At 43.9% G+C, this 24037-nt stretch overlaps 1 protein-coding gene across 1 annotated transcript in view; it reads right to left on the bottom strand.

The window, feature by feature from the left end:
* Positions 1-1609: 1609 nt before the first annotated feature.
* LOC115325769 overlaps positions 1610-24037 on the bottom strand; it is a 77618-nt gene continuing 55190 nt past the window's right edge. Inside the window, exons 9-14 of the mRNA XM_040208061.1 lie at positions 22380-22487; positions 20977-21045; positions 16486-16648; positions 11318-11436; positions 8677-8826; positions 1610-1645 (exon numbers count right to left, since the gene is read on the bottom strand). Coding sequence (XP_040063995.1) covers positions 1610-1645; positions 8677-8826; positions 11318-11436; positions 16486-16648; positions 20977-21045; positions 22380-22487 — 645 coding nt within the window. The remainder of the gene's footprint in view (positions 1646-8676; positions 8827-11317; positions 11437-16485; positions 16649-20976; positions 21046-22379; positions 22488-24037) is intronic.

Here is a 24037-nt window from a genome sequence, read left to right as displayed (position 1 = left end):
GGCTTCTCCAAAATCAGCCTATAGCTCTCTGTTGTTCTATTTCGCTAAATGATCAACTAGCATATCCTTTTTCCGTTACTTAAATAGCAATTGAGTCAGCCGGCAGTACTACCCTTAACTACTGCGTGTATTGCGGCAGGAGAGCACGTTTTATTTATTATTTCCGACTTCCACTCATGGTCGCTGAAGGCCTACACCCGTACGAACTTTGTATAGTAAAAAAAGGTACAGCAACCGGATTTACTTTTCGCCAAAGAGACCGGCCAATCTGACACAGTTTTCCCTGTTTTTTTTTTTTATTTATTTCCACGCAGGTAACAGCGCAATTGGACCCTGTGAGTCTTTTTATCTAGCATAGTATTACACGACAACTGGTATACCAAAATCTGCGCATCTGCGCTTGAAAGTTCCAAAATGACGCAATTTTAAACAGAGTTTGCACGCCAGCGGGACGCTATAGCTACAGCCAACTTGGCGGAGGAGACGACGTGCGGGGTGAGAGGGGGAGTGCATTTTTTTGTCTTTTACCCTCTCTGCTATGACCCTAATGGAACGGTTTCGGTTTGTTATCGGAGCGCATCTCCGCCCCGACGGCACCGCGCCCCGCGAAGAGATAGTGCAACCAACCTCTGCTGCGCTGTCATCGTGCGACGCAGTAGAGTCTGGTTGCACTATCTCTCCACGGGGCGCGGTGCTGCCGGGGCCGAGATGCGCTCCGATAACAAACCGAAACTTAAAAACCCTTCGAATTTGTGCGGTCTTTGAGAAAGCCGTAAAATGCTTCGCGTGCCTTCTATCATTCTGCGATTTGTTGGTTTAGTGGTTCTCGATGATGCTGAGCAATTTTCTAATTTAAACCATGCCGTTAAACACAATATTAAAAGTTAATTCGTCAAAAATAATTAACAAGTTAATTATCCCGGACATTAATAATTTTCTTAAATGGGCCCCTGGCCCAGGACCACAACGCCACATGCTTTTTTTCGTTGCGATGAGTAGTTTTCGCAGGAACGATTTGGCCTGCGTTTTTTGAAACACCCTGTATAACCGCTGCGCGAAATTCTAACGTGTCTTCAAGAATCAGCGTAGCGGCAGCGGCGATTGCGGCCCATTTTTTTAGTTACTGAGGACGTGCATATAATGGCAGCATTTTTTATTAACTATAGAAATGGGCACGCATCCATTTTAATGGCTAAATGACTGTAACACACACACACACATAAAAAAAACGATGTTCTCAAGAGCGGTAACAAAGTTGTCAAATGGTGGTGAAGAGACAGAGTCTCTAGGTATTGCGCACCATAAGTATGGTTCATACGCTGAGACCGGGCATAATTGGTTCAGGGATTCTTTATTGTTCGCACACGATTTGTTGTTTGTTTTGTATTAATAAAAATATTTATATATACTGTTTGAGAAACAACATTTAAATCAACTGTTCAAGGAATATTTTTCTTGATGCACGGATGCGCTAAATCTTATTATTTTCAGCACATTTGTAAGAAATCATGTTAGGTTGCACCAATTCTTGGCACCAGAAGCATCAGAAGCATGTGCAGTAGAGATAATTTTATTGAAGAAATAAAAATTGGCGACTCTCTTTGCACATTCAGGTGAAACACACGCTGTCTATTGTGTAGTTTTCCTGAAAACAAAGAGTGAAACATTTTTTAAGTAAGTATTCGTTTTTATTATCGAGACAACAGATCTGTGCCATCTAGAAATATGCTTTATCTTTATACATATACGCGCCAAACATTCAAGCATTGTGCACTCAAATATGTGGTAAAATTACCGTAAAATTACCGGCGTGTAGCGTCTCTGTGTATGCCACGTAAAGGAAGCGACCGGAGCGGCTCAGCTTAACACATGTTTATTGCAGCCTTTTGCCTGGCATGATATGGCGCGGCGGACCTGGCGCTTCTCCTCACGGCATTTGAGCCGCCGCCGCGGAGTGCCTGTGGAACGCGGCCGGACCTCACGGCAAGCGCTCGAGAGGCGAGCGGCAGACAGCGCGCACCACAATAAGAATTGAGCTCAGTGGTATGCGCTTTGCTTAGTGTAATGCCAACCGGCCATTTTGTTCCCGACGCTTGCGTATGTGTGTGTTTTTTGTGTGTTTTTGTTTTTTCTGGGACGCATGAAAGAGCGCCTCCCTTCCCTGCACGAGCTCTTGACAATAACGGCGTTTTTTTTTTTTTTTTGGCGATTGCTTCGTATTTTTATTCTCAGCGCGTTCTGTAGGCATCGTGCTCTACAAGAAATAGCATCACCATAAACCAAAAGACGTCGAGGCACCCTAGAGCGCTCCACCTGCCTCTCCGGCGCGCATTGGTGTAAACAGCGGGGCGCCCGAGGGTCAGGTTTCTTCGCTACTAGCGCAGTCACCTTCAAACGGATAATAAAAACTCAGAACCGTTTCACAACACAGAGTTGGACTGCGCTTATGGTCCTTATCTTTGAACATGTACCCACAGGCCGTAAGACGTGAAGATAAATAATGAAGGGTACCCGTTCTGTAAAGTTATTTTTATTATTCTTTGTCATCAGAGCCCGTTTGCTCGAAGCGACCGCGGCTAAAGTTAGCCGCAGTACCTAGAAGAGGGATTTTGAAAACACGTGACTGGCTCGGTAGGGATGCGGTAAAACATGGCGGTGCCCCGGTGAGTGAGCGCCGCTCGCTTTAGAACTAATATGTCGTTGTAGATGCAATATCGGGAGCGTTAGTCAGCAACGGATGGTGCAGGAGGCTTTCGCTTTGCCTTACCTCACTTAAATCGCAAAGCACGAGGAATGACCTCGTCGCATTTTTATACAGTCTTTTGATTCTGGCCATTTCTAAGCCTAAATTAACGCGATAATTGTCGACATGGCACCGTCTTTGGAAAGAGGATTGCCTTGACTCAATCGGCCGGGAATTGATAGCACACGAAAGCAGACAGCGTCCCAATATACATTTTTCTAAATTTCCCAAGCGCCGAGGTGCATGCTACGACTGTAGTTACACGCGTTGCACGTACTGGTGTCTGCAGTAGTAATTGTTCTAAATCAAAAACTCGAAAACAAATTTTACTTTGCACGCGCGTTTGTCAAAGCCTTATGATTATTTACTTCGAAACTTTTATAAGAGGAAGGGCAGCGCGCGCGGGCCGTAGAATTACACTTCCAACGTTCTCCTCAATGCTTCGGTAATTTAGAAAACGGTCTAATGGGCACCAACGAGCTTGAGGATGACTTAGAGCGGTAAATCGCAACCCAGCGCCTGCAGACGAAATGGCACCTCCCTCCCCCCCCCCCCCCCCCCCCCCCCCCCCCCAGGTTTCCGCCACCTTGCCCGTTTGCCACATTAGTAATCACGTGACGTTAAGATGGCTGCACCCAGAGGTGGGCCAGATCAGATTGTCCAGATCACGGTAAGCAGAGAGGCCCTCTGGGGATGCGTTCCAATCTTACTCGGATGGATCCGCGTTACTCCGGTGGGTCATGTCACGTGAAGAGACTGATCGAGTAACTGGACGCGGGTAGGTTTTCGAACGCCAAGGTACGGAACGTTTACCCTGGAGTGAGATCATGTAAATTTTGGACCGCGGCCTTGCTTACCCTAATCTGGCCAATCTGATCTGGCGCACCTATGGACGCAGCCAATTTAAAGTCACGTGATCACTAGTGGGGCAAACGGTCAAGATGGCGGCAACCGGGAAGGGAGGGGGGTGCCATTTTTGGCCGCTGGTTTACCGCTCTAAGTTTACTCAAGCTCGTTGAGTGGGACGCTGTCTGCTTTCGTGTGCTATCGATACCCGGCCGATCGAGTCAAGGCAATCCGCTTTCCAAAGACGCCGCCATGCCGACGATTATCGCGTTCATTGAGGCTTAGGAATGGCCAGAATCTAAAGACTAAAAAAGGCTGCGAGGTCATTGCTCATGCTTTGCAATTTAAGTGAGGTAAGGCTAAGCGAAAGCCTCCTGCACCATTCATTGCTGACTAACGCGCCCGATATCGCGGCTATAACGACATATTAGTTCCAAAGCGAGCGGCGCTCACTCACCGAGTTTCCGCCATGTTTGCCCGCATCCCTACCAAGCCAGTCACTTGATTTCAAAACCCCTCTCCTAGGTACTGTGGCTAACTTTAGCCGCGGTTTGCGCTTTCGAGCAAACGGGCCCAGATGTCCATGAGACTTGTTGTAACCGTTTTCTACTACACTGCTTACAGACGCTGGTGGAAGCGAGTCTTTATTTCAGAAGTGGCTTCTTCGTAGACGCTCCTGTTCTTGATACCAGCAATTCGTGCGGCAGAAATTTGACCAGTGTGCAATTTCAGCAGTGCCGGGATTGAATTCCAGGCACGGGCCGGACGGAATCTTAGTCTCGTTTTTATTTTCCTAAACACCTGTACGTCAAGCCTTGGCAGGTGAATAAGTGCAACATTCGGTAATTTTGTCTTGAGGAAATCCACCATATCTGACGCATACTTAATAGCTTATGTAGCAGGCCTACGGAGATTGAAAAGAGTTGCACGGGGTTTGACGAGGCCTCCAATCCTATCACAGACGTTCATGCCATGCCCAGTAGCTGAAAATATTCATTTGACCGACAGGTACTTGGTTTTCGGGAGTTCATGAAGTTGATACCGGTGCTGAAAAGGACTTGCCGCACCGTCACTGACGTACGTCACATGCGCGTACAGCGGAGCAACAACCACAAGCCACTCGTGAATTTTCGCAACGTCATAGAATGCATGGGCGGAATCGTGGCTGGTGTCATACTGCTGAGGGCGCATCTATACATGCCTTTTCTAGTTGTCACCACGCATGTGAAGATCGAAGCTTGCGTATTTTTCTAGTGATGTGACTGAACTTCTTCAGGCAGTAAATTGTGCAGTTTTCTGTGAAATCAGAATTAAGCAGGACATTACCTTTCTCTCGTAATTGTTTAACTTCGCTTACCGTTTTGCCCTGCTCGCGTCGAATATATTTATGTTGCACCCATTTTCTCAAGCACTCTTGAAGGTGTTCAACAAACGTAACAGGACTCCTTTTCTCATCAGCTCTACTTTCTCCCAGGCTGCGCGCGACACTTCATCATCATAGGACTCCCAGGCCAGGCGCAGAAAGAGTTTAAGCTCTTGGGCATGAGCTGCACTGGCCGAGGAAACACTTCGTAAATGGAGGGTTGCATATAGTCAGTTCATAAAGGTCTACAACACTTCTTATTATTCCCATGTTTTTTTCTAAGGCCTAAATACTTAGCTTGATGTTAGCGCAATACGTGCACACGTAACTTTTGTGCCAAGATGTACACTCCACCCACTCTGACCTCAATGAGTAGAACTTGGTGAGCCCAGTGGCCATGCCAGGGTGAGCCGCCTTAAACAACCAGAAAGTTTCTCGAATGGACCTAGTCATTGGATGTTTTCACCCGTATTCTTTCTATCCCTTTGAAATTATGCCAATAACGCCCTTCTTGTTCGAGCTTTGTTGGGGGCAGTTGGGTTCATCTTTAGTGTACTAATTCGGTGCGGCTTGAACGTCCTCTTGGCTCATCCTCATTCTTGTGTAGGGGTCAGGAATTGACCACACTCCAAGTGTCTGATGGTTCTCCCTTGCTTTTTGGATCAGGTGGCGAGTGGCTGAGGGAATCATCTTTTGGATCTGTTGCTCGGAGAGATTCCAAGGGAGCAAGGTCAGGAGACGGCATCGTTCTTGGTACGAATCAGAACAATCGAACGCATCGCCAGGTTGCTAAATAACTCCTGACAGATGTTGCAACTTTGTACCGAGGCTCCAGGCTCATCCGTGGCTCCACATGCTACAATAAGGCTTGATTACAATTTCCTAACGAGAACGCTCTCGATCTCCCTCTGCTCCCGCCTTGCGTAAGGCTTCCGACAATGCGATTTCAACTCTCTCCGTGATTTCAGAGGTGATATTTCCGTTGACTGAACAAATCTGTTGAGATCCTCGATGGCTGCTTCCTGAGGAACAAATATTTCGTCAGGCTCAAATATCTCTAGAGATTCTTTGGCGAGTTGTTTGAAGTGGCTGAAGCAGTTCTGACACAAAACGTCGACATCTCGGATGGAGTGAGCTGCTTTCGGCATATGCGTCTTTGACAAGGCGATGTCCAAATTTTTCACACCGAGAAAGTTTCTTTGATATTCGATTTTTTTTTCTTGCCTGTTGAGATAGTCAGTGCAGGACACTCGCTTAAAGCTGTACGATCGAAACGCAGGGAGCGCTAGGCGTATGCAGTACTCACGGACAATGCTCACGAGGCGTCCGCCGGATGGTCCACGAGAAATTTAAGTGAAAGTGAACGTTATCTCTGAGGTCTTTTATCACTGCTATGACTTTCAGGCAACCTGCACGCTTTTATCATGTGTATATCTTCCCTTCACGCTTCACGGTCCACTGTGGCGGTGGCTCCAATGCTGAGAGGAGGCGCGCCCGCCGGTTCCGCCACGCCAGACAATGTTACCGCCAGCCAAAAGGCTGGGAGGAGGCGCACCCGCCGGTTCAGCCACGCCAGAATATGTTACCGCCAGCCAAAAGGCTGTGATAAGCATGTATTAAGCGGAGAAGCCTTCCTATATACGGCATTCACAGAGACTCTAAATGCCGGCTATTGAAAACACGCCCTGCAAAGCATGCGACATGAGAGTGCCTTTCAATCGCTCCGGACCGCGCGCATGTTCTTTTACTGTTATACAAAAACGCACTAAAAACTCTCAATTTAAAACCACCCTCCGCTTCTGTGCTGTCAATTTGTTTCTTTGTGACCACCCTCGAGCTTTTTAAACTTTTCAAAAGTAATAAATTTGTTATCTATGGGTTTCTACACTCCCCATTCACGGTACTGCGGTAGCCTCAATTTGGTCAAAGTTCTAGCTTTATAACTTCAAATACAAAAAATAATATTTCAATATGGTTTTTTTTTTGCAAATTCTGTTAGTAACTATCATTGGCCTTGATGTGGTAGAGTTCTGAAAAAATCGTAAGATGGCCTTTTTTAATTCAGTTTCAAAATAGCTCATAATTATTCAAATGGCCCCATTTGGGCGTGTCTCATAAATTTGTTCCGCTACCCAGGAAAACAATATTTCGCGCCAGTATAAACAAGACAGAGGACAACACGCTGGCAAAGTTTTAAAGTTCTGGCATTTATAGATGCGGAGAAAAAATATATGTATTTTTGCGAAATGTGCTGTGTTTGCGATTTTTCTCTAGACATTTACATCGTCGATGCGTAATGAACAATATTTTCCTGAATACCCTTATGCGTAGTTTGTGAGTAAATATTTCTAGACCATTAACCATGACAATAGTTTTGGGAGAGCTGCCCGAAATGCTAACTTCGCGCAAATCCGCGGAAAGCGCTTCGCACTGAGTGTGTGCTTCTATTTTTTTTTTTTTTTTTCCGCAAAGACAAATCGTTTTTTCGCAAAACAGATTGTTTTTTTTTTCTGATGGACATTGAGCCTACAGAATATATTTTTTCGTAAAAATTAAAATGGTCACCCGAGATTGTCGGCCGAAATTATCTGAAAACACCCAAGTGTAAAATTAATACGTGTATTCATTTATTTTAGGTAATTAAGAAATTGATGTTTACGATCCTTAGTGTACTCCTGGGTAATGAGCTAGGCGCAAAAGCAGAGTTCGCGAACCCTCCTCCCAGCCTTTACTTGCATATTAATGTATGCTCCTTTTTTGCGCTTAAACAAAGGCAACCTTTGACACAGTTCTCTGCAAAGGGGAACTGAGAAAGAAGAGGAGATGAGAATATCCGGGGACGTCAGGGGACCACGTTTTAAATGAAAAAGGCTAGCTGCCTTTGTCTCTATCCGCTGTTTTTCTCCTATCAATGGAAAAAAGAGTCGTCTGCTCATTACGCAGTATATCGGATTCAAATGACGAAAACGGGATTTGGCTGTAGAACGCGCTCAAACAGCGAGCAGAGACAAGGGCGGCCAGTCTGTGAGTCTACTTTCAAACCTTCTAACCAGACCTCGGTGCTCTAACTTCCCCACGCGTTCTCATCCCCATCGTCTCCTTTCTCCCCGTTTCTTTCCTTTTTGGAATTTATCAGTTTCTAACGTTCTGTTTCAATCAGCTGAACGACGAGCTATAGAAATGTTCCCAGAATGTAAACATTAGTTTGGAGATAACCGGACGAAAGCTCACCAGATATATGCTCACGGGTCAAAGGCGCACCGGATCGGATTAGTGATGGTCAACTGTTTTGTGGGTCCGGACAGCCGCTTACCGCCCTTTTGCAATGACCCTCACATATCTCACCGATCGAAAGAACGGGGCTGGCTAAAGTACCAGCGAAGGAAATCTTCAGTGGATTTTAACCTGTCTTGTCCTAGTCTCGCGTAGGCCCAATCATACACAAATAGAATATATGGGCCGTGTGCAAGTTCATAAAAAAAATTCCGAGATTTGATTCCTTCAGCCTACGACCTGTGAGCTCCTATAGTGAGCCTATGCCCTTCAGTAAAATATTAATACAAAGGTGATATCATGACTTTATAACTATGTCTAGTTTAAGGAAAGAGTCGCCTTTAAGTGTTAGCTCATATGAACGGATTAAAGTTATTTTTAAGAAACTCAGGAATGTGCTTGGCTTGAACCTGCAGCAAAGTATAAATTTTTCAGAAAACGCTGGGATTACCTCATCATACGGAAATTTCAGATTTCCATTTCCAAGTCTGTTAATTATATCTTCTATTTCCCCTTTTGTGTTTGCCTCTGATTTCCCACCTAAGTCGATGAACCTTCCGAAAAGTTCAAACTCGAAGAAACTGTCATTTCCCCGTTGAATCTGTAAGATGTGATTTTTTTTTTTTTGTAATCATATCAGAAAAAGATAATAAACGTTTATCACTGAGGAAAACTGTATTATTCAAACATACAATATATTTGCTCTGAATAGTCCGAAAACTACTGCACGCGTTAACACTTCACAACTTTATATTGCGGCTAAATTCTTAAAATGAGTCTTTTGTGTGTGTGTGTGTGCGTAAGTAAGATTTCAAGTGTTTTTCTTCTCAGACATTATAAAAGATTGCGGTAACGCTTGTTTGCACCCTGACTTTTTGGCGAGGCACAACTGCAGACAAGAATGTCCATACGTCAATCACCCTAGGCCACGTTCCCCGCCAAGTGCCCAAATGAAAAGGGTCGTACCAGAGAGCCGAGACATATTAAACTTGAGCACTTGGGGATAAAAGATTAAACTCTCATAAATGTCTACGCAAAACATGCAGCAGGTCGCAACTTCCGAAAATAACTGTCAGTAAAAAATTACGTCCTATTGAACCACTGGGCAGCGTCATTTTTTTGGCAAAGTCCAATACACTTCCATCCAACAATCATGTTCTGCGGTAGAAAGATAAGCCTAATTCATGAACTTTTTGTTACAAACTGTATGCATAATATAGTGGTTTCTGGTATGCATCCAGTTTTTCGAGCTTTTCTTTTTTTTTTTTTTCGTTGTTGAGGAGGAGAAAGGTGAAGAGGTAGGTTCGAAGGTGGAAATTAATTACTAATTGAATGCGCGGAAAGGAAAAAAAATTACAGGTAAAAGAAGGTGGCGGCCTTTTGTTACGTCATGGAGCGTTTGTGGGAAAGTATTGAAATGTTAAGTTCTGCAATGTAAGGTTTTTACTTTATTTATAAGACAATAAGACAAGATAATGAGACAATTTACGAGACAACGAGACAAACCTGGTAAACAAAGTAATTGTGTTGTACAAAAAAATATTATGAATTTTATTTAAAAAACATTCACTTTTGTTTCGAGTGGCCTTTATCTGTTATGAAGTGTGCTAAAATTTTATTTCCAACATATGTAAAAAAGGAGTGAGAATTACGTGAGTGCCGTCTTAACCATGCATTTATTAGGTTCGTTGGACATCAGATGAGTGAATACTCGTCGTGCTAATTTGACTAATTAACTAATATTGACTAATTAACTTTCAAATTGTTGGTTTTAGCGACCATGTTGAAATTGTAGCATTGACAGCAACAGAGGCAAGACGATTTTTTATAATTGCGAAAAAGAAAAGGCTTTTGAGTCATAAATCGATCAATTTCCGCGCAGCAAGCCCTGCCCACAATGACACTTGCAAGAGTGACGTAGCCGTTTCAGCGATGTCGGCACTTGTGCCATCGGTTCACTCGCCAAGAACAACCTGCAGAGATAACAGCGACATAATTTAAACGACGACGTCACTCTTTCATGTGTCAATCTGGGCAGGGCCTGCGACGCTTTCCTAAGCGCTATAATCAAATGGGGCAAAAAAACGCAAAACAATTTTATAATATCTTTAAAAAAATATTACCTTTTCGTAAAAACTTTAAATAGGTCTAGCCTGTAAAAATAATTGCCATTAGAACTGCAATTTCAACACGACCCATAAATCCATAGTTAAACAAAATAGTTAACACATATTAGTTAATTACAAAAAATTACCGTGATGATTATCCCCTCATCTAATGTGTTCCGAGCCTGATAATTTCATGGAAAAGACAGAGCTTCTCTATCTCTCACCCCCCCTAGAAAAAAAAAATATGTGATATTTAAAATGTAAAGATCCTGTGTGTTGTTATAAAACATTTAAATAGGCCCCTTAAAAACAAGTTCAGACGTTCGGACTGCATTTGATGTAAATTTTGGATATAATACTAATATTACAGTCAACCTAAAAAAAGATGTCGAAAAGATGCATGGCTCATGCATATTTTCGACATTTTTTTTCAGGTTTACTGTAATATTAGTACTATATTCAAAATTTACATCAAATGCAGTCCGAATGTCTGAACTTGTTTTTGCAGACCGAATGTCCAAATGCAGTCCGAATGTCTGAACTTGATCGGCGCAAGAAATACAGGATGCTGTGAGCTTTGACGTGAACACGTGAATTTTACCAGCTCTTAATTCTGTTAGAACATTTAGTGCCAGGGGCGTGGTGTGATATCCCGAAGCACCACGCAATCTAACCTTGTCCTGAGGGTTATCAGCGCGCTTCAAGCTTCATTGCCCATAGCGAGACAGTAGCCGAGTCATCATTGGCAACAAGACTGCGAAATTCTAAGAGATGCATTGGTAGTTTTCCAGGTGACTCCAACATCATCATCGGTCTGAATCATCACCTCAGTCTTGGGGCCAACGAGGCCCATTGAAATCACTGTCGTTACCTGCAGAAACTATTTGAGCCATGGTCGACGGCAGCACTTACGATCAAACAAAAACTGGTCATTTATGCTTTTTATAGTGACATGTTTTAGTACGAATCTCCCAGGACACTTACCGCTTTGAAATTGTCGATGCGCAAGCGAGGATTTTGAATTCTACCTACGCGACGAACAGCGTCCCATGCGGTATACAAGAAGTCAGGATTCCTCAGCAATTCCGCAGTGAGCGGTTTTTCTAAAATACAAAACGTGTGTTTTTATGATGACGACTAAATTAATATGTGCATCGTTTCACTGATTACAAATCTACAGCCCAGCATGCGATCTCTTCAGCGCAGAATGGGCGTAAAACTCTTTTGCTTGACTGCTTCTGATTCGACCGAAACGTCTCGTAACGTATCGACGCAGAAACAATAAGAAAGCGACCCCGCTAAGCCATAAACAAAGCTTATATACAGAGTTATGGGGAAAATAGTGCAACCAAGAGCAGCAGGGGTTTGTTATCTAAAGTTTTGCACCAAGGTAGGTGCACGGACGCCGGTAAACACGGGTGTGTATAAGGAAGAAGAATACAGAAGAGTAGCTACTAGAGCCGTGAGTTCTGGCAGTGGTTGTAGTCTAAACTGGATTCTAGGTTAACATTCAACTACACCCTTTGCCAACACCCCTAGGTTAGCAAACAATGCACCCACAAAGAAACGGCAAAATATATCGTCAGGGGGCTTATATCTACATTAAACTGGCGTTCCGAAATAAAAAAGGCGGGGGGGGGGGGGGGGGGGGCGTACATTCTTAGTCTTGTTCCACTTAGGTTCTACTTAATAACTGGAACATTTTTCAAAAACGCTCCGCTTAACTGGGAGAAACTGTGGTCCATAAACCACTTAGTTTATGCATAATAGTGTTTCAGATAAACTATGAAGGTGGTATAAAAAACAGCGTCTCACTTATTGACATGTGGAAAGCTGTTCCACATAGAGTTACAAGAATGCTATGGGAAATGGTGTTTTATGTATTGACATCTGGAACATCGTTTCAGATAAAGCATGCCAGGCATGTTACCGTAACTTTGTTCGAGATATTTCAAGCCAGTTTTGTGAACCTTTATAGAATGTCATCATATACATCATATGGAAACAAAACGCTGTATTAAAAATACTTCTGGATACACAATATTTTTTTTTTCGCTGTTAAGGTATTTGCTCTTTTTTAGAGCAGGTCGAAAGCAATCTAGAGGTCACGGTACATTAAAAAATTAGAGTGACTAAAGCCTTAATTTTTACCGGCTAAGGCTAAGGAAAAATCTAAAACGACAGATTCACAAACTATTGCGGCAATGACAGGCTTCTAAAACGTACCATTGCTGCATATGTGTGATTCTACCAGCGAATTTTTGAATTTGTCATAGCACAAACGATAGAAATGATGAATACTGTTCCTCTACTTGTATGAATGATTATGACAGCTCTGGATTTGTTTCTCCCTGTACTAACAGAAAGTAAGGATGACAGCAGTGCAAACCTTGGCGTAAACATTTTTTTTTATTTGTAGCATTTTTGTTTGCGCTGTGGTAATACGCAATGCAAGCATAACGTTTTGCTTTGCGTAATTCCACAGCGCATACTTCATTTTGAGGTCTAAACTGATGTTCCGCCGCATCATTCGCTGAGCTGATTTGCTAGATCGCAGAGATTGGCTCTTTGAGTGTTTTGCGGGTAAGTAGACGCAAAGGCATTTTTTAGATTGTGACAAACGAGGTGGAAGATAGCATTCAAGGTCAACGCCCTGATTCACTCAAAAAAGCATTTCGTTCGATTCCTGTTCAGCCTCATATAAATATTTCTTGCGTGATGATTCTTCGAATAAAATAAAGTATATATGTGCACATTATAGCATCAAATGGTTTGCAATCGGTGCAAAATAATTTTTTCGCTGGGGATAATTTTGTGGGAAATATTTGTTTTAAAACCTCATTGTAAAACTGGTGTGGTTAAATAACAATTTAAGTGATATTGATTTTTTTTTTATTATGCAGCCCGATTCAGGCATTATCTGCAATAGGAAAATTTAATAATTTCTTCGCTATAACAAACCGCTGCGCGATCTACCACCAATTTTCACCATATCCATGGGTTTGAATTAGCAGTGCACAAAGCACGTACCCTCAGGTTATTATTACCCAAATGTCCACCAAGGCCAGGCATGCACCCTTTGTACTTGTTTAACAAACTAAACTAAAATAAAATTAAGTGTTCGGGCTGTGATTATGTCAAATCTAAACTCCAAAAAATACCCGCGTGTCTACTCGCCCGCAAAACACTCAAAAAGTCATTTTCTGCGATTACCTAAATCAGCTCAGCGAATGATGAGACGGAACACCTGTTTAGACCTCAAAATGAAGTCTGGGCTGTGGCATTACGCCATTAAAAGCGTCATGCCTGCATTGCGTAATTTCACAGCGCAGACTAAATTTTGAGGTCAAACAGCATCTCCGTGGCCTCAAATTCGCTGAGCTGGTTTAGTTGATCGCAGAGATTGGCTCCTTGAGTGTTTGGCGGGTAAGTAGACGCGCAGCCATTCCTTAGAGTGTACGGGCCGCGTTCGACTATCGCAATCCTGGAAGTATACCCCCGACTACATCACCAAGGCTTGCGAAGGAGGCCTTAAAATAAAGAGTCTGCTTATAACGTTCAAAATACACTGCGACAAAAAGCACCTCGTTCATTGGCGTTGCATGTGGGTATACTTGTGTCATACCTGGGTGAGTTTAAAAACTTAAACCTAATATCTTTTCACCTCTTTGTTACCCTCATATGTAGGGGCAAGACTTTTATAAAAACAAGGAGGAAGGGATGACTTCGCAACTCCCAAAAGCGATAATAAAACACCCCCAGTCTGGTGCTTGATCGTGCCCATGAACGGGGTAAATACAATGCCATACTCTGGGTTTAACTCGCACTATAGTCATAGGCAGTTTAAGAACAGCAGGGTGTGGCTTATTATGTTAAGGCTTCATGCTTCGTGATTGGTTTCGCGGCGCTCTTTTCAGTGAATGCTACAGTTTCATAGACTGCGGCACAAAAACAGGACGTTCGAAACTCACCACTCCCGGCGTCCCTTAAAGTGGTCATGAAACGATATTGGATTGGGATGTACATGGCTTAGCAGTGGCGTACTATAGTCCTAGTATGACTCACACTCTAAAAAAATGTCTGTGCGTCTACTTTCACGCACAACACTCGGAGAGCCAATTAGCGCAACTTACGGAGGCAGCTCAGCGAATGACAATGCGGAAACATACGTTTAGTCCAAAAAACGCAGTCTTAGTTGTGACATTAAGCAATGCAAAACGTAACGCTTGCATTGCTTAATGTCACAACTCAGACTGCGTTTTTTGGTCTGAACATATGTTTCGGCATCGTCATTCGCAGAGCTTCTTCCGTAGCTTGGCTGATTGGCTCTCCGAGTGTTGTGCGTGGACGTAGACGTACATACTTTTTTGAGAGTGCAAGTTTGCTATACTTTGTTTCACCTTAGGTCCGAGCGTGCGCGATGTTACGAGCCGAAGGGCCAATCTAACGGCGAAAAAGGCACACCGTCATGGCGTGCTCTCCGCAGTTGATAGGACCAGTAGTGTTCGCGGTTTTTCAGATCGTGCTCCTCCGCCGGCTCGTCCTATCAAAAGCGGAGAACGCCATGACGTTGCACTTTTTGCGCTTTTTGATTGGACCTTCGGCTCATAACAACAGCCACGCTCGGACCTAGGCTGAAACCAAGTATAGCACAGGCCGACACTGATTCAGAAGATTCTTTGTCGCGGCGAAACTGCGAAGATAAAAGGGGACCATTTCTTTCAGTCTTGCCTTCGCGAAGCTTGATGGCATGATTTTGGGATCGAAACCACCCCCATGAAACAGTCGAGAGCAGCTCATCAATTGGACACGAGAACTGTGTGAGCACTCGACTTCGGCTCGTAACAGTCTATGCCTCGGCGGACACTGGGGTGGTGGCTCGTGTCCCACCACTGCCGTGATGAGAATTGCCGAACTCTAACAATGCCTGGAGCTCAGCACGCGTTTCATAATTTGCCAACCCCAGGGCGTGGCTATGACTATCGTTGGCAGCATAGGATAGGCACCACGCCACATTGCAGCTTCTTCTGGTTCCGAGTTGAGGGGATGAGCGATGCTCATATTTTTCGAAATTTTTTGGCGACTGCCATTGCGTAAAAACCAAAACTAAGGCAGGTTTTTTTGTTTTTTTTCTTAACGCTAGAAAGTAATTTTATGTAATATTTAGCGAAAGTAGAAAAATAATTTCATGGCTTCTTTAATCTGTGAGTAACCCTTGCGCGTGTTCGACTTGCAACTAGCGACTTTTCAAACAGACGTCCACAAAATACGCCAATACTATTTGGAATCATCGCGATTGCAATTATTCTTCTATTGTTCGACCTATTTATTTGTTTATTTGGTCTTTTAGACACGCTTATTTTACACCAAGGAGCGAAAACGGAACTAGCATATAAGTACGAGGGCCGATGCTTCTAGCGACTTGAAATCCTGGGGTGTGCCTGCGGTTTCCTGTGTTTGGATCATCTTAATTTCAGCAAGCACTAGGCTAATAGACCTTTAATTCAAATCAATGAAGCAATTAACACATTTTTTTTAATTAACGATCCCGTTCTATTTAACGTCCCTCCGTCGACTTTGCGTGTTTTGTACACGGAAGCACCAACTAGCACTGCTCTCTGATCACTGGTCTTGAGTTGGATAAGCTCGTAAAAATATACAAGCGGCAAACCGGAGGGCAAACCCAATGCCGCCAAAGTTTATTTTTCTGTCGTAATGGCGACAACTGTCGGAGTGGCAACTTCCCTAACAGCCTGTCATCTCCGTTGTCATTGTGTTCGGACGGTGCGTTAGGTATTCCCTCGGATATGCTATTTTTTTTTACAAAGGATCGCACATTCGTTCAATCGTCTCACTTCAAATGGAAGTGTCACGGTAATTAAAGGCTCATGCTGTTTTGTTATTCATCGAAGCATCTCAAGGTGCGCCACTCAATTCACATAACTGTTCCGTTCGACCGTTCTAAAATTAAAAGCATTTTCGAGTCTAGACCGATCAATTACGTGCTTCGAGTCAGCAGGATATCCTCTTTGTTTATTGTTGTAAATTTTCTGGTCCATAATATATTTTTTCTTTGTGTTCCCACTACTGCCCACACAAGGCTAAAATATAATATTAAAAAGTGAGAACAAACTATAAATACTAGTACTTACGTTTAATGTGTAGTCGCAATTGTTTTGTATCGTTGTTTTTGCAACACGCTCTTGGAACAAAGCGTTCCGTTTCCGATAACTTGTCCATTGTAGTGTTTACTCCATAGAAATAGAATGAAAAAGTCTGTCCAATTTCATAGTCCTTGTTCTTTCTATCATAAAGCTGAAAGAGGTAGAGGAAGATGCCTTCTTTTAAATGGCAAAAAAAATCGACTTACGGTCCGTTGGCTAAAAAAAAAAAGAAGTTTTTTTTTTTTTTTTTTTTATGCGTAGAAATAGGCTATTCACCGCCGAAAAACGCGACTTTTCCCACGTGCAGTGTTATGCTGAATGGTAGAGTGAGCACGACGTGGCATATCATTGGGACTACTTGCCTTCAGCATGCGCTTTATGCCTTCCACTGTGCTTTCACTGCGCGCTCGAGGTGCACGAGACGCCGAAACATTGTCAATGGTGTGAAGCTCGCGCTGGAGAAACACCACCTAGATAAGCAGAAGGCCTCCGCACCGTCCTCACAGTCAGATCGATCGAGGCTTGAGATTGGGCACGAGTGCTGCGTCAGTGTTCGGCCGGGGCTCGTGTTCAATTAGAGCGTCGAAGGTCGGACTCGGGCCCAATAGCAGAGTTAGCGCGATCCGACTGTGATGACGTTTTTTGAAGAAGAGAAGGTGATGTGGGGACTTTGATTATTTTGAGCGGTGTCGGCTGGAGGCGCTACAATTGAAGCTTCTTCCTGCCGTTGGTAGATTGTGAGCGGCTATAACATAGACTGGATGAAGAAAGTCTATGCTCCGCGCGTGCAGTAAAATAGTGCAATGCTCCCATAGTTCCGCCATTTAAGGTCTCATGATTGTGGGAACAGAGATAACCGTCATTCTTTTAAGGTGCACGGTGGCATGCGATGGGGCGCCAGCGAAACATGCGGAAACGGAATAGGTACCCCTCATGCATGCACTGCCCACTGATGCGCGAGTATACAGAATGTTGTGACCCCGGCTTGTTTCAATGTTCCAATAAACCCCTTTCTAAAGTATCTTGGTTAGCATCGCACTGTCGTGCCGTCGTAAATCACTGCTGCGTGTTGTACGGTAAAGACCAAAGGCCAGCCGCCATACTGCACTGGCTAAATTTCTCACCTTGAGCGCAAACCCGTGTCGCAATACCTCGAATGCAGACCGATATTACAGTCTAAAGCCAAACGTTAAATTAGACTTATTTTGCCCTCAGTTGGCAGCTGTGGAATGCCTGCACAATGGCACACTAAAACTGCAACTTTATGGCGCACATTCTCCGCTTTGTTAGCTTTGAAGACAGTAACAAACCACAGAAAAAAATGGGCTGTTTCTGCGGCGCTTCGCTGCAGACTACGTCGACACGCGATAGCATCTCGACGTTTTTAACATTTTCTGTGGGTTTAGTCTTTAGATTTGAACCACCATTCATCTCAGAAAATTACCCGTCGGCATTATGAGTACCTTGAAAGATATTTTGGCGGCGAAAAACACGGTCGCTAGTATTCATCCTGTTTGCTCCTATTTTTAGTGCACTTTGGTCGTAGTTTTTTTTTTAATGTTTAAACAGGCATCTGAAGCTCAATTTGCAATGTTTTTATTTTAATAATATTTTAAACAACCGCAATTTTGGTATATTGACCGCTGACCTTTGGCGTTTAAATGTTTGAAAAGCTGAGGGGCTCAAAGGCGCTGAGGGGTTTGAAAGGCTAAATGACTTTAAGGGCTGAAGGTCCTCAATTTGAATTTACTATTTTACCTTTTGATCCAGGTAACGTTAGGTCTTCAAAATTTCGCGTCCTTTCCCCACCGCTAGCATTACATTCACACAAATTTTCAGCTTTCCGCGATGCGTAATTGATTACTACGGGCCGAAAAGTCAGGTTTATATTTTTTTTCGCGGACCTGGTATTGGGATGTTGTGTAATGCACTCTGAGAAAAGAACCTTCCTTCAAGTGCACACAGGACACGTTTTCTGCGTTTAGCCACAACCAAACCCGTGCCGTATGACTTACTCGTGGTCATCGGCTTGCGCAGTATCTGTAAGGGCTGCATTGCAGTTCCGCATGGCGATATATATACCCGACAGGTGTGCGAGTACTTTTTTAAAGCATCAGTCAGATAAAGAAAGAAGTGAGTTTTGGGAGATCGTCCCGATTGGTTGCCACTGCCAGCTAGTAGGGGTGGGCGCGTAGACGTTCCAATCGAAAAGCCCAACGTCATTCTTATTTTTCTCATTACAAAAAGAGCCCACATGTCATCGTTTTCACAGCACTGTAAAGGCTACGAATGACGCAGCACTTTTGATCCGAACCGTTCTTCGCCCACTCCTAGTTTCCAGTCTTAGACCTGCGGCTTACGTTAAGACCTTTATGTATCAGTTTCAGGCGGGATTCAGCTGATCTGTTATAAAAGTGGGTTTATGATTGTGAACTGCTAGTGTAAGGCAAAAGAAAAAAAAAAGAAGTAGCGTGGTGTGGTGTCACTCCGCAGTCAATGGGATTGCAAAATGTTCCGATAAAAACAATAATAGCTAATCAGCAAGTTGGAAGCGTGTACATAAGAAGCCAATTTTTGCGCTTCTATAGCTGTCTGTGTACCTTAATGTTAACACTTAAATTTGGGGGTTTTACAAGTCAAACCAACGGCGGGCATCTGACACGCCCGAGCAGAGGACTGGGAATTAATTGCTGCCACCTGGGAGATCTGATCTGCAACCGAAAGCTCTGTTACACGGCGCCTTCTCCGCAATAAGCCTCTGTCAGATTGCGCGCAGCTCGGCCGGGATTCGTGGGCCGGCGCTTTGCCTCGGAGCTGCCGAAGCGGCCAGTATGCATCAAAGTGATGAGAAGATCCAGTGTTCAAATTCCGGCCTCGCCAAAATGTTTCCGTTCGGAGGTTCCGTAGCTTTTCCCATTCGACCAGTAAGATAAATTCATTTGTAGATGTGTGACTAGTTCTTCTCTCGAGACCGCGACAAGACAATGAACCCCTCTTAAAAGTTCATCACACAAGATTGATGGCCACCATTTCTTCAGAACGAAGCGCGTGATTGAATCCTTGTCCCCACAGGAAGCTGACGCAGCCCACGTGTCCAACATATGCTCGTATAGGAGTATTCACTGGACGCCATATTTGAGGGCGATGTTTAGAGCGCAGGCTCGGAACGAGCTCACGTTAATAGGCTGCTAAGACCGGCAATCTTGGTGGTGCGGAATGCACGTGGCGAAAGAACTGTGGAAGCACGCCGTCCGCACGCGCTCAGCAGTCGCGCACACAGCTATGGCCGCCAGTGAATACTCCTTATTGCGTGATCTAGCAATGGCGGTTAGGCGATGGCGCAGACTTTTTAAAACGGTCTATTGCACATAGATCTTTGCACGGGCCCGGGCTAACTCGAAAGCCGGGCCCGGCTTAGACCGCGGATCGGGTCAAGCCGGGTAGCTCTGCCCGGGCCGGACGCTGTTCCGGGCATTAGACTCAATTAATCTCCCACTATCGAGGCGCCTACAACCGTGTCGGGCTCGGGCCGCGCAGGATCAGGTGGATATCTTATCGGACCGGGCTCGTGTCCGGTAAGACTTAATCAGCGGGCCGCGGCCGGGTGGGGCTTCAAAAGTCAGCCCCTCTGGGACATTTTATTATTTTTTTTTTTTTTTGCCATGGTATAACATGAAGTTATGAAAGTAAGGCGTAGAGTACTTTTGAAATCGTTTTCGATCACCTCGGGATGACTACCGTAATCAAACACATTTCAGCGATGTAGCTGTAGCGGTAATCAATGACATTTTTGCTATGGGCAGAAGGCATAATGCTACTAGCACAATACCTAAAAAATAATGTACGGCCACGCGAAGGTGCTTCTCAATACTTTCCACTGTGCGTTGAAAGAATATTTGTTTTCAACGGTGTTTCGGTTTAAAATAAGGGTAACTCACTATAACTAAATGTTTCCGGTTATTATTTTGGCTTATATGTCAATGCTTTACGTGACTAAGTTCCCGTTTTAACGTGCCCAGGAAAAATTAAGGTGAAATAACCTACTTAATCGGGTGATTGCCAAAGAAATCTTTTCAGTAACTTCAGGACAATTTATTTACACTCTATTTGAAAACGTCTCTATCTGTTGCTTTCCATAAATAGGTAAGTGTGAACCGCCTATGCAGTGCATGAAGCTCGACCCTTGTTGGTTTACACAAGTTAAAAAATTGGGATAAATAAACAAATAGTCAGAAGAGCCTGTCATTAGTTATTTTACATAGACCAAATATTCGCGGAATAAAATGATTAATTCCGAACCTTATTCAGAATGGAAGTACCAAGAACACTGTGAAGAAGTTGGGGGACACAACCGAACGCATGATAGCGGCTTCCTTTTCTTCTACCCTCGTAATTTCGGTGCCTATTGTTTTAAAGAAACCAGCGCAGAAACATGCATTCACTGAAATTCACATGCGTAGATGCATATAGATAACTCACATCTTCAATGGTGATGTCAAGACTGATCATTTGGGACGAATTTATTTTACTGGGGTCAGCGAAAAAATCCTGAAAAATACAAATTCACGGTTCGTTATGCCCGACTAACTATTGCACAATGGACCTTTTTCGAGTAGCGAGCGACGTCTGGGGAGTTGTTTGCGAACTACAAATGAAGGGCTGCCCAACATGCCTCCGTCTTCGCGGTACATTGACAGACTTTGCCATCTTAGATCGGCACTGCGATAACAGCGGATGCTATCTTCCTGCTCGTTGTGGACTTATTTTCTCACAAGCCCAATTCTAAACAAGCCCGTTGACCTTTGTACTACAATGCATCGGATGTTCAAACTTGTACATAACCATTTCTTCTTTGTCTTTCCTTTATTTACCCTCCTCCCAAAACGCCAGGTAGCGGCTTGCCCCTGACTGGAGGCCCACGTATATCCTGCCACCCCCCCCCCCCCCCCCTTTTTCTTCACCCCAAAATAAACAAACAAACCAACATTCGCCCATCAGAACACACTGGCATCGTGCAGATGTATTGGGTTTCAGTGCTTTCTATACCCCATACTACCGATACTAAGAATCGAGGCGTCAAAAAACTAAATACGCGCGTCGACAGATGCTGATAATGTTGATCGTCCGGGACGGTGCCCTGCGAAAACGGCGACGGCAGGATTAAATGCCCAGGCAAAGAGTGTACGCATGTAAAGACGCTTACTGGAAAAAGGTCCATTGGCCTACACTGAACAATTCTAAAGACTATTGTCAACAAAGAAACCCAATATGTAACATAAAAATAATAAAAAAAAAAACGTTCAGCCTTTTCACTTTGGTGAAGAAGGAAGACCAAAGGAGCTGTACGATTCAAAGTAATGGCCGGCCGCAAGTCGGCAAGCCAGAATGGAAAGGCTGCCGCCATCTATAAGCGACGGCGGCAACCAGATACGTGGCTTGCCGCCGTCGCTCATTGATGGCGGTAGGTGTTTAGAGTTATGTGTCTTCATTTCTTTGCGGGGGACTCGATTCTGGGGAAGCTAGCCCTTAACAGCTCCGCAGTAAAAATGGAACTCAATAAAATGATTCCGCCTCTGTAGAGGCTCTGTGTTATGTTTCAATTTAAAAAAAAAAATATCGCAAAGACAAAAAGGCACATTGGGGTTACTTCGTGTCATAACAATTGTGTCACATCAATGTAAGACACTTGGGCTTATCGTCTTTAATGGCTGCACGTATTCGGCGATTTACGCAGAACGTAGTAGTTGCTGTGTGTGCGGAAATAATCAATAAGAATTAATAAAAGCATAAAACATTTTTTTTTCAAGCAAGCTGTATTTTACTAACAATCCTGACTTCAGTTAGAAAGACATTTACAAAATATTAGGCAATCAGTGTGTCACCTTATTCACGAAGCACCACTGCCACAGACTCTGGACATATTTGAGGCCAGGAGGCCAATCACTTCGCAGCATGCTCCACAAGTGGCACGGAACGCCTCCCTTGAAAGTCTAAAAAGGAATGGTAATTTTGCGGTAATGCATGTATAGGAAATATTTTCATTAAATCCCAAGCAAGGTATCGAGAACTGAGCTAATATCCCTACGTCCGTTTGTCCCTTTTCTTTTGGTTATTGTGCCGCACTGCTCATTTATGCCTTATGTCTGTCACCTGAGTGAAATATTGCATGCCACGACAAATTTTTAAATCTTTCACAACATGAAACTGGATACAATTATTGGCGACTGGACGGTCCAATAAGAAAGATCTCCCAAACACGCATTTTACGTCCACTGCTGCATACTAAAGTTTGTAACGTAAACTCACTATCTGGCAACAGTTAAAGAAGATAGTTATATGTTCTACTGTAGTACGACACACGATAGGGTTAAACAAATTCATTGACCATCACCGCATTTTCAATAAAAATTGGATGAAAACACCAGCACTAATCTTTAAAGCGCATTAAAGTGTATACCAATATACAAAGTGTCTTTTTAAGGAGGGAAATATTTAAAATGAAAGAACGCTAGAAATGCATTAATAATTTCTGCAGAATAACTTTACCGACCGCGGCGAACTTCAGGGCACCAGTATCAAGAAACAATTAGAGATTTCACTACATAAAATTTAGCACCAATTTTTTCGCTAAATTTTTTTTTTCTGTGAACTTGCATGTTTCAATTAGAGATCTACAGTTCGTCGTTAATTTAGTTTATATAAATTGCTAGATGCTAGGGAAAAACGTATTTCTAGTTATCACGTGGCGAATTTTGATAGCTTTGGCAGTGCGAAAGCACTGCCAAAGCTATCATATCGTTTACATAGGTGATGTTAATAGACTACTTCAAAAAATCCCTGCACGCAACACTTCCCGCGTTGCATTGTGGGACCTGGTTTCGGTTTCGAACGCCCGGTTCACAAAATAGTGCATCTCAAGTCTGCATGAAATTGAAGTCAGCGCTCGCTTGCATTGCACCCATTCATCTCCGTGAGATCCCCCGTTGAAACACGAACCTCCAACGGCCGTAAAGGCCTGCCTACGCTTAGCGAGGGGTAGCAGTAGGGCGCCCAGCGTGCCACACTTCTCTAGCGGTCTTTCTGCCACTCCAGAGTGCAGCATGACCCTCCAGGCTCACAGATTATTTAAGAAACCTAAGACAATGAGGAGCGGATGGGAAAGGATGACGGCCAAGTATACGCCTTCTTCCACGTGCCCCAATTTCCCTGTGCTTCCCTTCGGACAAACCCCAGCACGTAGGGAACCCGAAAAGCGTGCCCCAGCTTTCCATCCTTGTCAGTCGGCAACACTCCGTTCACTCCTAAGCTGAAAGTGCGGTGAAAGCCCCGTACTCGTTGGTCCCAATCACAGATCCTCTTTCGCCAGGTGATGACGCTCCCGCCTCATACCCACGCGCAAAAAGCGAGGTGAGGTAACAATAATGAGGTGGTTGGTTGGTCCAACGAGCGAGTAGCCTCCACTCTACTGTCATCTTAGGGGTGGACGGTATGTACAGTATTATGCATTTAAGGAAAATGGTATATTCCAAAAAGCACAGTA

The sequence above is a fragment of the Ixodes scapularis genome, unplaced genomic scaffold (genome assembly GCF_016920785.2).
Source record: "Ixodes scapularis isolate PalLabHiFi unplaced genomic scaffold, ASM1692078v2 PGA_scaffold2__306_contigs__length_199485367, whole genome shotgun sequence".
Lineage (NCBI taxonomy): Eukaryota > Metazoa > Arthropoda > Arachnida > Ixodida > Ixodidae > Ixodes > Ixodes scapularis.
The sequence above is the reverse complement of the archived record's forward strand: the minus strand, read 5'-3'. Positions and strand labels throughout refer to the sequence as shown.